The sequence below is a fragment of the Mesoplodon densirostris genome, chromosome 1 (assembly GCF_025265405.1).
Source record: "Mesoplodon densirostris isolate mMesDen1 chromosome 1, mMesDen1 primary haplotype, whole genome shotgun sequence".
In the NCBI taxonomy this organism is placed as follows: domain Eukaryota; kingdom Metazoa; phylum Chordata; class Mammalia; order Artiodactyla; family Ziphiidae; genus Mesoplodon; species Mesoplodon densirostris.
In genome coordinates, this window is record NC_082661.1 from 230,613,251 (window position 1) to 230,627,964 (window position 14,714).

At 44.2% G+C, this 14,714-nt stretch overlaps 1 protein-coding gene across 2 annotated transcripts in view; it reads left to right on the plus strand.

Moving 5' to 3' along the window:
• ARHGAP10 (Rho GTPase activating protein 10) overlaps positions 1-14,714 on the plus strand; it is a 336,361-nt gene that overhangs the window by 84,182 nt on the left and 237,465 nt on the right. For both annotated transcript variants that reach the window (XM_060116129.1, XM_060116137.1), the window contains exons 2-3: positions 1,770-1,865; positions 1,939-2,000. In XM_060116129.1, coding sequence (XP_059972112.1) covers positions 1,770-1,865; positions 1,939-2,000 — 158 coding nt within the window. The remainder of the gene's footprint in view (positions 1-1,769; positions 1,866-1,938; positions 2,001-14,714) is intronic.

Consider the following 14,714-nt stretch of genomic DNA (forward strand, 5'->3'; position numbering starts at 1 on the left):
ATTACAATCCTGTATCATCTTCTAAAAGGTTTCTGGTTTAGCTTTGGAAGAATGAAGTTTCAAAAACTGTGACAGTGGGGGATGTTCATAATGGGGGAAGATATGCGTGTGTCCGGGCAGGGAGTCTAGGGGAAATCTCTGTACCTTGTGCCCAGCTTTGCTGTGAACCTAAAACTACTCCAAAATAGAGTCTGTTAAGAAAAAGTAAAACATGAAACCAGACCACGACAGCAGCTGAAAGAGCTGGTGAGCATGATTAGAAAGTTTAAGAAGCTTGTCGAGGAGGGCATTGGGGAACCATTGTACTTAATGATTGGAGGTCAAGAGTTGGTTAAAGAGCTTCCCTGGTGGTGCAGTGGTTGAGAGTCCGCCTGCCGATTCAGGGGACACGGGTTTGTGCCCCGGTCCGGGAAGATCCCACATGCTGCGGAGCGGCTGGGCCCGGGAGCCATGCCTCTGGGCCTGCGTGTCCGGAGCCTGTGCTCCGCAATGGGCGAGGCCACAACAGTGAGAGGCTCGCGTACCGCAAAAAAAAAAAAAAAAAAAAAAAAGAGTTGGTTAAAAAAAAAAAGAGCATTTTCCAATGTAAAAATAATTTTTTGCTTTCATTCCTTGTCAGCTATAATACAACGACTAAAAAAGAGAAGATTGCTGCTCCTACTATCTTACCAACTTATTCAAAACAGCCCTCAGCATTCATACTGTGTGCTTCTCTTTTGTTCATATTTATTTTTTTGCGTGAATACTCTTATCAGCAATTATGGATTGTGTTTTGTTTTTTTCAACTTTTCAGTTTGCTTGACGTGAAGTTTTACTTTAACACAATCTGTCAGTATTCACTGTAGTGAGACAGGATCCATACAGGGTGCAGGAGTCGGGAAGCAGCTTCTTTGAAAGTGCTTTAGACCAGAGGCAGAATTGTACCCTGGTGAGGGCATGGGTTTTGGACAAATGGCTCTGGAATACATCAGACCTTTGCTGATGTAGTACCTGTGTGACTTTGTGCCAGTTATTTAATATCTCGGAGCTTTGGCACTCCATGGTAAAATAGAGATAATCTTTATTTTATATATCTCTCAAGAGTATTGAGTAAAGTTAAAAATACACCTATTCTCTAGCATGGTGCATGGCCCATAAAATAACTGTTAGCCTGTTGTAGAAGTAGGGTTTTCCACTATTTTCTATGACTTGACAATAAAAAGGAAAAAAAATGAGGACCTGTAGGTCTTTTGCAGAATGAGTTCTTTCTGCTACTTAAGCGTGGCCTTTGGTTTCCCTTCCCGCTGCTGTTTACTATGAACACTCTTTGAATCCTCTGGCTTTCTCTGGCCGGAGTTGGACCATCAGTTAAGGGCATCTGGCTGGCTGACTTTGAGCTTTGAGACCCTTAATATTTGAAACGCTGGCAGCCAGCTGGATCTCATCCAGCCCTGGGAGTTACTATCAGGTGTGTGTGCCCCTAATAATAGCCAGAACTTTTGCATCCGGGAAGTTCTGACCTGAGTGAGTAGAAAAAGGGAAAGTGCTTCTGGGAACAATATATATATTTCTCCCGCACCTGCTTCATCCCAGAGCATTAGCATAGAAGACAAGCTACCAGAGAGTGCCCGGGTGAGATGATGGGCCCCTTGGCTGAGGAGTTGGGTTGTGTCTCCTCACAGCTCACGTGGAGGAGAGCTCTACAGCTCTGCCATCTGAGGAGGAATCAATTCCTGCGAAGCCTTGACCTGAAACAGGGACCCAAGTAATCACTCCGTCTTTCTTTCCAGGTCTTTCGGCAGCCCAGCGGAAGTTTGCTCATTCACTCAGAGACTTCAAATTTGAGTTTATCGGCGATGCAGAGACTGATGATGAACGCTGCATAGGTGCGTAAAGACCGGGCTTTGGTTGGCTTTCCTTTGCTTTGGCCATGAAATAATCATTCCTTTCTTTTTACAGATGCTTCGTTACGTGAATTTTCTAACTTTCTGAAGAATCTGGAAGAGCAGAGAGAAATTATGGTGAGTGGTGAGGTGTAAAATAACAAGTCCATCTTTAAGTGGGGTGGAAGTCTGGGTTTAGGAGGTGGTTCTGGTAGAAGTTTTGGTGCATTTGTCCGTGGATGAATAGTGCACAGTAATGGAAAGATCCCCAGATGAGGTTTGGGGAGCCTGGATTTCTAGTTCCCCGGGGGTGCCGACCATGGTGACGATCTTGGATAAGTTGCTGGACCTCTAGACCAAGGCCCTGTGTCTTCATCTGTAAAATACTGTGTTGAAGTATATCAGTGCTTTCTAGATTTTTGTTAGCCCTGGAGCAGTTGCATTTAAATCGAGTCTCATGCAGAATCTTAATATGTTAAGAAGACAAAAGCAGAAAATCTCATGGAGAGGACAGCAGGGCACAGTTGGAGCTTGCCTCAGTCTTCTGTGGATTTCTAGGCTGTGTGGAGAGGAAGAGAGCTCGAACCTGGAAGTCTTTAAAATCCCACTTTGCCTTGAGATACATGATCACAGTAGTAGTGAACAATAGCTACCCTCTGTTGAGTGCTTTCCATGTGCCGGATGCTATGCTGAGTGCATTGAGTAGATCTTATTTAACATGAGTTTTGAGGGTATTGAATAATATTTACCCACCTTTCTTAAAACTTTGTATTTCTCTCCTGATATTCATTCAACAAAGATTTACAGCAGACTCGCCATTGGATTATGACACGCTATCTATTTTCACCAGTTTTTTCAGGTTTTAAAAAAAATGACCATCTATTTTTTCTATGTTCTCGAGAATGAGTACTACCTAGAATTATGTTGAAGTGTACCTGTATGAGGGGGTTCAGATGTGGTGGTAATAATATTGAACATGGCAGCTAAGATAATTAACCTTTACTCTGTGCCTGGTACTGGTCTAAGCTGTTTACCTACGTTTAAGTCATTTAATTCTCACATCAGCCTTATGAAATAGACTCTGTGATTGACCCCTAATTGACAAATGAGGAAATGGAGGTGCAACACCTTGCCCGAGATCGCATGGCAGCTGAGGGGTAGAGCCCGGTCAGGCCACAACCAGACACCCTGGGCCACCTGCCAGCGTGGCCAGCTTCCTAGATGTTGCTGCAATCTGGCTGGTGGCTGGTGGCTGGTGGGGATTTCTAGCTGGTAGAATTGGAGTAGGAGGAAAGCACTGATTTTTGACTTAAGCATGACAGAGACCTATGGCCTCTAAAAGCTCTAGTGTAATTCACACTGCACCCTAAATTTTGAGATGATTTGTGCCTATGGTAAATACCGAAGCGTGCACGTGAAGGTACTGTGCTCCCACTAGTTTTTTTCTGGCACAAACTGACACACGTAACCCTTATTCATGTGTTCCTATAGTCACAGATTTTTCAGCTGTTTAGAGCAGTCTAAATGTGAGAGCGGATAACGGCAGTGCCATGAAGTCACCCTTCTATTGCATGAAGTGGGTGTGGACGTGTGGGTGGTAGAAGTGTGTGTTCTTAGTTTATGTTAATCGTATCAACTTTCTGTTCTCAGTCCTCCTTGATATTTAGTTGTATTTTCCTGGGATCCTGAGCATTCAGCAAATATGTATTTGATCTCCTTTTACGTTTCAGTTACCGTTTAGAATCTGAGCACACAGCCGCAAACAAAGCGAAGTCCCTGCCCTCACGGAGGTTACATTTTGGAAAGGGGAGGTGATAAATGAACAAATATATAACACATTGTCAAGTAGCAGTAAGTGCTACAAAATGAAACTGAGGGAATTCCATGGTGGTCCAGTGGTTAGGACTCTGGGCTCTCACTGCCGAGGGCCCAAGTTCAATCCCTGATCCGGGAGCTAAGAGCCCACAAGCCGTGTGGCATGGCCAAAAAAAAGAAAAAAAATAGAAATTGAGAAGAGCAGGGAGCCAGGGCACCATTACATCTAGAGTGGCGAGGGAAGGAAGGCCTTTCCAGTGGAGAACTGTGAAGGCATCCTGGTGTCTGGGGGAAGAGAGTTTCAGGCAGTGTGGTGCTGGGGTTTAGCTCTGCAGAAACGCAGAGTGATATTCTGTAGTTGGGCCTCTGTGTCCACGGATTCTGCATCTGCAGGTCAAAACTATTTGAAAAAAATTCCAGAAAGTTCCAAAAAGCAAAACTTGAATTTACCATGTGCTGACAACTGTTTACCTAGCATTTACAATGTGTTCACAACTATTTACATAGTATTTTCATTGTACAGGCATACCTTGTTTTGTTTTTTTTAGTTTTTTAAAAATTATTTTTGGCTGTGTTGGGTCTTCATTGCTGCACGCGGGCTTTCTCTAGTTGCAGCAAGGGGGGGCTACTCTTCGTCGTGGTGCGCGGACTTCTCATTGTGGTGGCTTCTCTTGTTGTGGAGCACGGGCTCTAGGCGCATGGGCTTCAGTAGTTGTGGCTTGCGGACTCTAGAGCACAGGCTCAGTAGTTGTGGTGCATGCGCTTAGTTGCTCCGTGACATGTGGGATCTTCCCAGACCAGGGCTCGAACCCGTGTCCTCTGCATTGGCAGGCGGATTCTTAACCACTGCACCACCAGAGGACTCCCCAGCCTGAAACTTTTGCATAAGAAAAGATAGCTCCCTCAAGAAGTGTCCAGTGTGGCCCTGGAGAGTAAGTGGTAAAAAGTGAATTAAAAAATGTTATACTAAGTGCTAAACAGAAGTATAGGGTGTGGTTGCTTGGAGAGGGGAGCAGCTAAGCCTGTGCTGGTTGGGAAAGGCTTTGTGAAAGAAGGAGTATTTGAACTGGAGTTTGTGGGGCAGAGACGTGGCTTGTGGGGGGTCTTTGTATAGTTTAACAAGCTCATACCCACCAACACAGGGACAAGGAGATAAGGAAGACCTTTCAGGAGCTAAAGTGGGATGCCAGTGCTTTCTGAGCACTTTTAAAAACTCGTGTTTTCCTTAAAATTGTCACAGAGTAGCAGCATGTTAAAAGCCCACATATTGGGCTTCCCTGGTGGTGCAGTGGTTGGGAGGCCGCCTGCCGATGCAGGGGACACGGGTTTGTGCCCCGGTCCGGGAAGATCCCACATGCCGCGGAGCGGCTGGGCCTGTGAGCCACGGCTGCTGAGCCTGCGCGTCCGGAGCCTGTGCTCCGCAATGGGAGAGGCCACAACAGTGAGAAGCCCGCATACCGCAAAAAAAAAAAAAAAAAAAGCCACATGTTAAAAAAGGCATGCAGAATGATAGCTGTAAAACAGAGGTAGAAATCTTCTAAGATTGGCTCTAAGAGTTTAACAGTCTTTGTGGTCACTTAATCTTTAAAAGTGATTAGTCAGTGGCCACATGAAAATATGCTCAACGTCACTAATCATTAGAGAAATGCAAATCAAAACTACAGTGAGGTACCACCTCACACTCATCAGAATGGCCATCTTTCAGAAGTTTACAAATAACAAATGCTGGAGAGGGTGTGGAGAAAAGGAACCCTCTTGCACTGTTGGTGGGAGTGTAAGTTGGTGCTGCCACTATGGAGAACAGTCTGGAGATTCCTCAGAAAAGTAGAGTGACCATATGATCCAGCAGTCCCCCTCCTGAGCATATATCCAGGCCAAACTATAATTCAAAAAGATGCATGCACCCCTATATTCATAGCAACACTATTTACAATAGCTAAGGCATGGAAGCAACCTATCCAGATGAATGGATAAAGAAGATGTGGTATATGTATGTGTGTACACACACACACACACACACACACACACAGTGGAATATTACTCAGCCATAAAAAAGAATGAAATCATGCCATTTGCAGCAACATGGATGGAATGAGAGATTAGCATACTAAGTGAAGTAAGTCAGAAAGAGAAAGACAAATACCATATGATATCACTTATATATGGAATCTAAAATATGACATGGGAATTCCCTGGTGGTCCAGGGGTTAGTACTCTGCACTTGCACTGCAAGGGGCACAGGTTCGATCCCTTATTGGGGAACTAAGATCCTGAAAGCCATGCAAACAGAAACAGACTCATGGACAGAGAGAACAGAATTGTGGTTGCTGGGGTGGGTTGGGGTGATGGGGGAGGAATGGACTGGGAGTTTGAGATTAGCAGATGCAAACTATTATATATAGAATGGATAAACAACAAGGTCCTGCTGTAGAGCACAGGGGTCTATATTCAGTTATCCTGAGATAAACCAGTATGGAAAAGAATATAAAAAAGAATGTATATGTATGTATAACTGAATCACTTTTCTGTACAGCAGAAATCAACAAAACATTGTAAATCAACTCTACTTCAATTAAAAAAAGGTGATTAGTACTTCCCAAAGTCCTAAATTAAATGATGGTGCAGCATAATAATTAGACATTTATAATTAAGGCTGTCATTAAAATGTTAAAAAATTTCTATAATCTGTGTTTTAGAAGGCAAAGATCAATGCCCGATATTTTTTAAAAAGCTTTCCATGTCCTGAATAAATGTTAAAATGTAGGACTTAGGGCTTTAAGGTATAAAGACATGAGTCTGGAAGCTCCACATTTCGGAAGATGTGCTTGTTTGTTGGTCTTGAGCCACTGGCTGTATATGGTCACGTGCCTCCTCTCTACCTCAATAGGCTAGATACATATGCATAGTTCAGCAAACACTGTGCCAAGCACTGTGCCAAGTGCCATCGAGACAAAGGCATCGTTCCTCCCCTTGAGTGGCGGGCTGTCTGTTGGGGAGATTGCTGAAAGCGTGCATTGTGATAACAGTTATGGGGGAATTCGGGGAAGGCGCTTTGGAGACATCATTTCTGGTCTGAGGTGACACATCAGAGTTAACCAGGGAAGGAAAGATGGAGGTGAAGCCCCAGTTTCTTCCTTAAGGGAAAATGGATTGAATTTGAGAACGAAGGAGGAGGACTCTGTTTGCATGTCACTGCCCTGCCGTCCCCCACTAGTGTCCAGCTCTGTAGCTGTTAAAATGAAGTGTTGGAAAGCAGAGAGAAGGCCAGTCTAGGAAATCAGTGGTTCCCTCCATGCATGAAAGTCAAATTTCTATGAATGGATGTGCTGTGTCCTTGAAAAGGCCAATATTGCCTTTTTCAGGACAGTGTTTTCAGGCGAGTCGTTTTTCCTGATAATATTGCCAACCTAGAGGTGGGGAGCCGGGCACCGTTAGTGACCAGGATGGCTGTGTCGCTTCCATGCGTGTCCTCCAAGGAAAGTCCTGTGCGGTGTTTCCCTGCCAGAATTCCGGACATGTTCTCCCTGGCGTGGCAGGACATGCTGTACTTATCTGAGGTGGGCAGCTGTCCAGGAATTTAAGGACTTTTAAAATAGTGCTGTCGTGTTCCTGGTGTTCTTTTGAAAGCCCTTCATGTTGCATTTACTTCTCTTCATGCATCCTGTCATCCTGTCTTTCAGTTTTTGTCTGTTGCTGAAACGTGACTCTCAGTGTCTGAAGGTTCTGGCACATCAGGGCATTTGCGTGAGACCCCGCGGTGGAGGGAAGCTTAGGGGAGGAGGGGACGCCGGGAGAGAGAAGGGAGAGCTCGCTGCCTGATGGTGCACAAAAGGTGCTTCCTCCTCATCCAGAAGGGGCCGGGGGGGACTGAGCTGGCCAGCAGACATGGGGGGTGTCTTGTCCCCCAGCTGCATGCTTCTCCCCCTTGAGCAGGAAGACCCTGTGTGTACACAGACTTTTGTTTTTGATGTGGACCATTAAAAAATATCTATATATTTATTTATTATTTACTTTTGGCTGTGTTGGGTCTTTGTTGCTGCACGCCGGCTTTCCCTAGCTGTGGTGGGCTACTCTTCGTTGGGGTGTGCGGGCCACTCATTTCGGTGGCTTCCCCTGTTGCGGAGCACGGGCTCAGGCATGTGGGCCTCAGTAGTTACAGCATGCGGACTCAGTAGTTGTGGCACTTGGGCTTAGTTGCTCCGTGGCATGTGGGATCCTCCCGGACCAGGGATCGAACCCATGTCCCCTGCATTGGCAGACGGATTCCCAACCAGTGCGCCACCAGGGAAGCCCTATGTATACAGACTCTTTGGGCTTTTGAGACCTCTTTCTTTTTTTTTTTCTTCCCCATGTTTTTCCCCACAATGGATTTCTCTCTTGTGAAAACACTGGGCCAGGGAACACTTGCTGGGTGATTGGCCTTGAGCTTCTGTCCGGATAAAGAAAGCACTAGGCTTCTGAATCCTGAAGGCTTTTGTTAATACAGTAAGTCCCCTACATATGAACCGAGTTCCGTTCTGAGAGTGCATTCGTAAGTCTAACAAAGTTAGCCTAGGTACCCAGCTAATATCATTGGCTATATAGTACTGTACTGTAGTAGTAATTACAGTATTACTGTAATACTTTTCACACAAATATTGCATAAAAAACAAACACAAAAAATAAAACATTTTTAAAAATTTATTTATTTATTTATTTATGGCTGTGTTGGGTCTTCATTTCTGTGCGAGGGCTTTCTCTAGTTGCGGCAAGTGGGGGCCACTCCTCATCGCGGTGCACGGGCCTGTCACTATCGAGTCCTCTCTTGTTGCGGAGCACAGGCTCCACACGCGCAGGCTCAGTAATTGTGGCTCACGGGGCCAGCTGCTCCGCGGCATGTGGGATCTTCCCAGACCAGGGCTCGAACCCGTGTCCCCTGCATTGGCAGGCAGATTCTCAACCACCGTGCCACCAGGGAAGCCCAATAAAACATTTTTAATCTTACAGTACAGTACCTTGGAAAGTACAGTAGTACAGTACAACAGCTGGCATCCAGGGGTTAGCGTGGAGTGAACAGGCAGGAAGAGTTACTGACTGGAGGAGGGAGAGGGTAGAGCTGAAGGGTCGTCAGCAACAGGAGACGGAGGGCAAGCTGCCATTTCATTCACGCCTGACGTGGATGGAACGCACGTTCGCATCTTTGAAAGTTCGAAACTTGAAGGTTCGTATGTAGGGGACTTAACTGTAGTTTAGATGCTTCCAGACAAGACACAATGGGTGTTTCTTCAGTGCTTCTCTGATTTGCTTCACTCCTTTCTCATCATTCTTTCATTTTCTCAAGGATCTTACAGAAGCATTTGGTTAAGTGATTTCTATATCTTTTGGGGGTCTTGACACTGATTTTTGTTTCAAACTTTCTCTGACTCTTTTAAAATTTCAAAAGTCCTTCATGGTGTTATTAAAATAATATTTGTTGGTTACAGTGAACTAAATATCTTTTATCTCTGGGGAGGAATTTTTATGATATTCTTTCTTTAGTACACCCTAGGGCAGTGGTTCTCAGAGCTGCGTCCCTGGACTAGCAGCAGCAGCATCACCTGGGAACTTGCTAGAAATGCAACTTCTTGGGCGCCACCCGAGACCTACTGAATCAGGAACTCTGGGGTGGGGCCCATCAGGCTGTGTTTTAATAAGCCCTCCAGGTTATTGTGCAACCTGCTGAAAGCAGAACCACTGGCCTAGGGTGCAAGTGAAATCTCCACTGGCTTTCATCGTAGTCTTGTAGCTAGATCTGTCTGAAAGTTGGAAACACTATAAATGGCTTTTTGATGACTTTATGCTTTCCAGGATGTTAAAGTAGTCTTCAAGACCCTAAGCTTTTACTTGTCATTTCCAAAGGGTTTTGGACTATATTAGTTTATTATAAAGGAACAGGTTTCTGCTGTTCGGAATTTTAACGTGCCTTAATTTGTGTTTAACATTGCTTACGAGTTCCTATAGTGTGATGAGTATCTAAGGTATTACCTGCCATTGGAAGGATTGTGCCTTTAGTGTTATCTAATTATATGGTATATCAAACCTACTTTAATCAGTTCTTTTACAGATAAAGTGACACATTTTTTATGCAGAATTCTCTTGGCAGGCACATTCAGCTGGGAAAGAATATCCCTTGAACTTACAAAAACATTTCTCAGTTTAGTTTAAAAACTGTCAGTGTTCTAAATTTTTTTTAAACCTTTTTTTTTTTTTTGGCTGCGTGCAGCTTGTGGGATCTTAGTTCCCTGACCAGAGATCAAACCTGGGCCCACAGCAGTGAAAGCATGGAGTCCTAACTACTGGACCACCAGGGAATTTCCCCCTGTCAGTGATGGAAATTCATGAAGAACTTTTCTCCTTGGAACTGACCTTTACAACTTGACAGCACTATTTTTCTTGTAAATTCATTATAATTCAGTCAGATGCAGATGTTATTGTGAAACCTGTTCTTCAGGAATGCACCTTTTGAGAGTTGGATCTTTTTCTGACCTAGAATCCTCTGGAGGTTACAATCAAGGCTAACTCAAATCAGACTTCTGTCATGAGTGCACGTGTCACAGGCAGGAGGCCTGGGCTCCTTGCTGACCCTTTCGCTTGAGGCCTTGCCTCCTGACTCAGTGTCCTCGCCATGGGTGACTCACTGTCATCTGTGGCCTCGCAGCCTTGTCATCGTCAGATGCTCCTTCCCTACTGAAACTCACGTTTCCTGTGTTTCAGCCTCTTGGGCTTCTTCTCTGCTTCTGGGGAATCAGCTAGCTCTTGCCAGAAACTAGTCAATACTGACATGAAAGAGTGAGAGCAGGCGTGGGCTCCTGCTGTTTACCCCCCCACCTCCAACAGGGGGCACCAGAATGTAACCAGTCCGCTCAGTCAGCTCTCATCCAGAGGCCTGGTTCCCTTAGTGGGAATTAGTTCAGCTGAATCCACAGTTTCATGAGGAAAATATTTTCATTCAGATCCTGTCGTGAAATACTCAAAGGTGTGGCCTAGGCTCCTAAAACAAAATGCTGAGGGGGAACTTAGGGAAACTTAGCTTTAACCCCTTCAATGAAAAAAAAGGGGGGGCGGGAACAGGAACAGTGAGGTGGAGGGATTTGATTTACATCACAAAATAAGTTAGTGACAGAGATGAGAAGAGAATCTTTCTCCTATCTCCTGGTCCTTACCCTTAGCTCCTTGAGATTTAATACCCTCCCCTCCACCTTCGAATATGGGTGAGGTGAATGTGTATCCCCCAGGCAGCAGTCAGGAGGAAACGTGAATTTGGTGGTTAATTCTCCTGGCCTGTTTGGACAGCTGTAGCCCCTCACTACTTCAATCAACAAACCACTTAAGGACCGCTGAAGGAAGAAATTATGAACCCCGATGGTGGATGGAAGACCTGCCCTTGAGACCTTCTGGATGGGTCAAGGGAGTGCCAGTATTAGTACCTAAAGAGTGGGTGCCAGTATCTTGGAAGAAAATCCCAGATACCGTAGTGGAGCACCCCTGAAAGAAACGATGCAGCTCCAAGATTCTTGATGGCACAGAGGAAGAAATGTGTGGGGAAAACCAGATATTGGTGACTGAGCTGAAAAGTGATTTGGAAGAGTTGGACTCTGAAAAAGCTTTAGAAATATCTGAAATATACTTTGCTTATTGTCTTTTTAAAAATGTGTACACAAGAGGGATATGTGATGAAAATATATCTAACTTCCAAAAGAGCTTTTTCGGTAAATATAAAAGCTCTTAGAGTTAAGATAGTAAATGAAGATGTCATCATCAGCATTTTTTTAATAGTATGTAAAAACATAGAGTGTCTTAGTATTAGTGGCATGTTAGATTTAATGAATCACAGTACTGCAGTGGTGATGGGAATTGTCAGAGGTCCAGGGGAGGACTAGTGGCCATGATAGTGTAGTGGAAAGAATATGGATCTTGGAAGCAGCGGCAGCCATGAGGCACCCCCGAGATCTCGCACTTCAGGGAGTGGAATCGACCATTGGGCCCAGCTGCTGTAAGGTTCCATCGCTGCTTTAGTGTGAAGGCCATGGGTCCCAAGTCTGCCCCCAGCCAGTGAGTGAGCACAGCAGGGGTACTAAAGCAGGCTCATTCCTGGGGACTCTGGAGTCCTCTGACAGGCAGCCTTGGCTCGAGGAGTCCCTGATGGTCTGGTCAGACTTTTGCTAGAACCGCACTGCCGTCTAACATGCATCCACCCCACCTTCCTTCTCCCACCTTGTCTCCTTCCCCTGGGGCCAGACCTGCATTGCTTGGCTCTTCCAGCCTCCCCTGGCTCCCTCTCCCTTTTCTCTCATAGACGTTTCCCCTAATAAATTTCTTGTATTTCGAACCCTGTCTTGGTGTCTGCTTTTTAGAGGACCTGGTCTAATCCAGACATAGACTGTTCTGAAGGAGAGAGAACGTGTCCATACAGGAGACTCAACGTGGGCCTTCACGGTGACTACGGTGACTTATCACCAGCAGCAGGAAATGTTGCATTGATCCATAAATGCTGTTCTTTATACTATCTAAATTCGTGAGAGAATCCCACTTCGTTCATAAAACAAATATGTTTGAATGCCCATTATGAGCTGGGCAGGGTTCTAGCCCCTGAGGATACAGTGAGGACTTAGGCCCTCTTCCAGGATGAGGTGCTTAGCGCGTGGCTGCATAGCAGAACGAGCTATCGAGGGCCTTTCTGCCACAGGCCCTCCCTCTTCCCTCTTGGCCACTCAAGGAGCCCAGGCCTCACAGAAGCACTGGAGGGCTCGTCTCTTTGTTGTTGGTCAGAAGTGTAGGTGTTCTCTTCTGAATAGCTCTCCTTTCTACTTCTGTCTCTGTCTGTCTTGTATTTTCTTTCTTTTTAATTTTTATCGGAGTATAGTTGATTTACAATGTTGTGTTAGTTTCAGGTGTACAGCAGAGTGAATCGGTTATACATATACATATATCCACTTTTTAAAAATTCTTTTCCCATGTAGGCCATTATAGAGTATTGAATAGAGTTTGTCTCATATTTTCTTGATTCAGTAGTTTATTGCCTTCTTATTCATGAGGTTCCATTTCTACCTGTGCCCCTGAGTTAATACCATTCACCTCAGAAATTAACATTTTCTTATTTAAAGCTACAAAACCACCAAATTTCCAGTTCTCTCATGTTGCTTTTACAGCTTTCTGACAGGCTTATCTTTTACTCCGGTGGGGTTTTATTCCTTCTTATGATGTTCTGCCCAAGTATTTATTTTGTCTAAAAAATACAAGCCAGGTCTTTATGTCCCTCAGGCACAGAGGAAATGAGGCTCAAGGTTAAATATCCGCACATCCTTATTAGGTTAACTCACTCCTAATAAACCCAATAGCTTTTGCTTGAAGATTCTCGATTTTTCCTAAGTATGTTTTAAAACAACGCCAAAAACCTTTACTGGTGGGGTCTTTTTGATTTAAATAATCTGAGTAAAATTGGTACTTTTTTTCGATTAATGTCCTTCAAAACGGATGCTCCCCTCTCCCCCCGCGAACGCCAAGATATTTGTAGAAGATAGGCATTAAGCGAATCTTAAAATTTTGTGATACAATGACCTAACATCTTTTTTGAGAGCTAGGTCATGGCCAAACCTTGAGGGAATTAACTCAGAGCAGAAGTTGTCAGACCTTGAGCTCAAATCCTCTTGTTTTGTTAGGTGTCAAGCTATTCAGAGTTTAGGATTGAAAGTTGATAAAAATTCGGGAGTTTTTATTCTTGGAGTGTCTGAATGAAAGCATAAGTGTGGTAAGTGAAGTCATGAATCTGGACTATATGTCAATATTTTACAAATTATGGTTCCTAGGCTTTTCAGTGAAATTGCCTTGGTCTGAAAGAATCAGACATTCAAGGAGCCATTTCATATTAATTGGCTCCTAATTTTCAGGTGTAAACTCTGCAGAATTAATGTGCAGTCCCTCTGCACCTGTGTCCTATTTAGAGCTTTGTGTACAGGTTCATTAAGACGCTCTCCAGTTCTTGTGAGTTTGAGCTCTTAGCACTATAAAATTTAATTTCAGGGCTTCCCTGGTGGCGCAGTGGTTGAGAGTCCGCCTGCCGATGCAGGGGACACGGGTTCGTGCCCCGATCCCGGAAGATCCCACATGCCGCGGAGCGGCTGGGCCCGCGAGCCATGGCCGCGGAGCCTGTGTGTCCGGAGCCTGTGCTCCGCAACGGGAGAGGCCACAGCGGTGAGAGGCCCGCGTACAGCAAAAAAAAAAAAAAAAAAAAAAAAAAAAAAAAAAAATTTAATTTCATTTGTACATTAATTTTTTTTCTACCAGGAGGGATCAGCGTAGCCTGTGCTGTGCTTAAAAATAAAATATCATCCATCCAAAAATAAATATCATTATTTATTTTGAAGTTAAAATTGCTTCTAGCATGATATCCTCTTCTTTGTTTTACTTAGTTGTGTTAAGTAGACAGAGAGCAGGTATTATCCTTCTTTATAGTTGAGAATATGCAGGCAACAAAAGAGAATTATTTTTCCGATGGTCTAAAAATAGAACTAGTTAGGACAAAGGCCAAGTGAGAAAATGTTGGCCTTCTATTTGTCCCTGCAGCAGGGTTCTTTTAGAAAAAAACAATTGTGAAACTTTTTCATTTTTTACCAACATTAGAGCCTTTTAAAAAAAAAAGTGAGAGGACACTATTCTTCATTTAAATTTCCCTTTAAGATTTGAGCCTAGATTGATGGGGGAAGGTATAGCACAGGGAGAGACTGGTTAGATGGAGAAAAAGGTAGCAAAGGATGCATGTGGATGGGGAGTAATCTCATTAATTAAAGTGAATTGCTTTAATCAGGAGAAAAATCTTGTTTAGGAATACTGAGAAGGATAGTACTGAAATCAGTGTGACAAGATTGTTTAAGGTTCTGAAATTTAAAAATATTAATCTGGATTCTCAGTTGCATGGTCTGAACAGAAAGGGAGTTTATTAAAGAATATTAGGTAGCTTACAGTATCTTTATCAGTTTTTGGGAACCGGGAATGATGCTGAGAGTCGCACTGCAGAGCTGG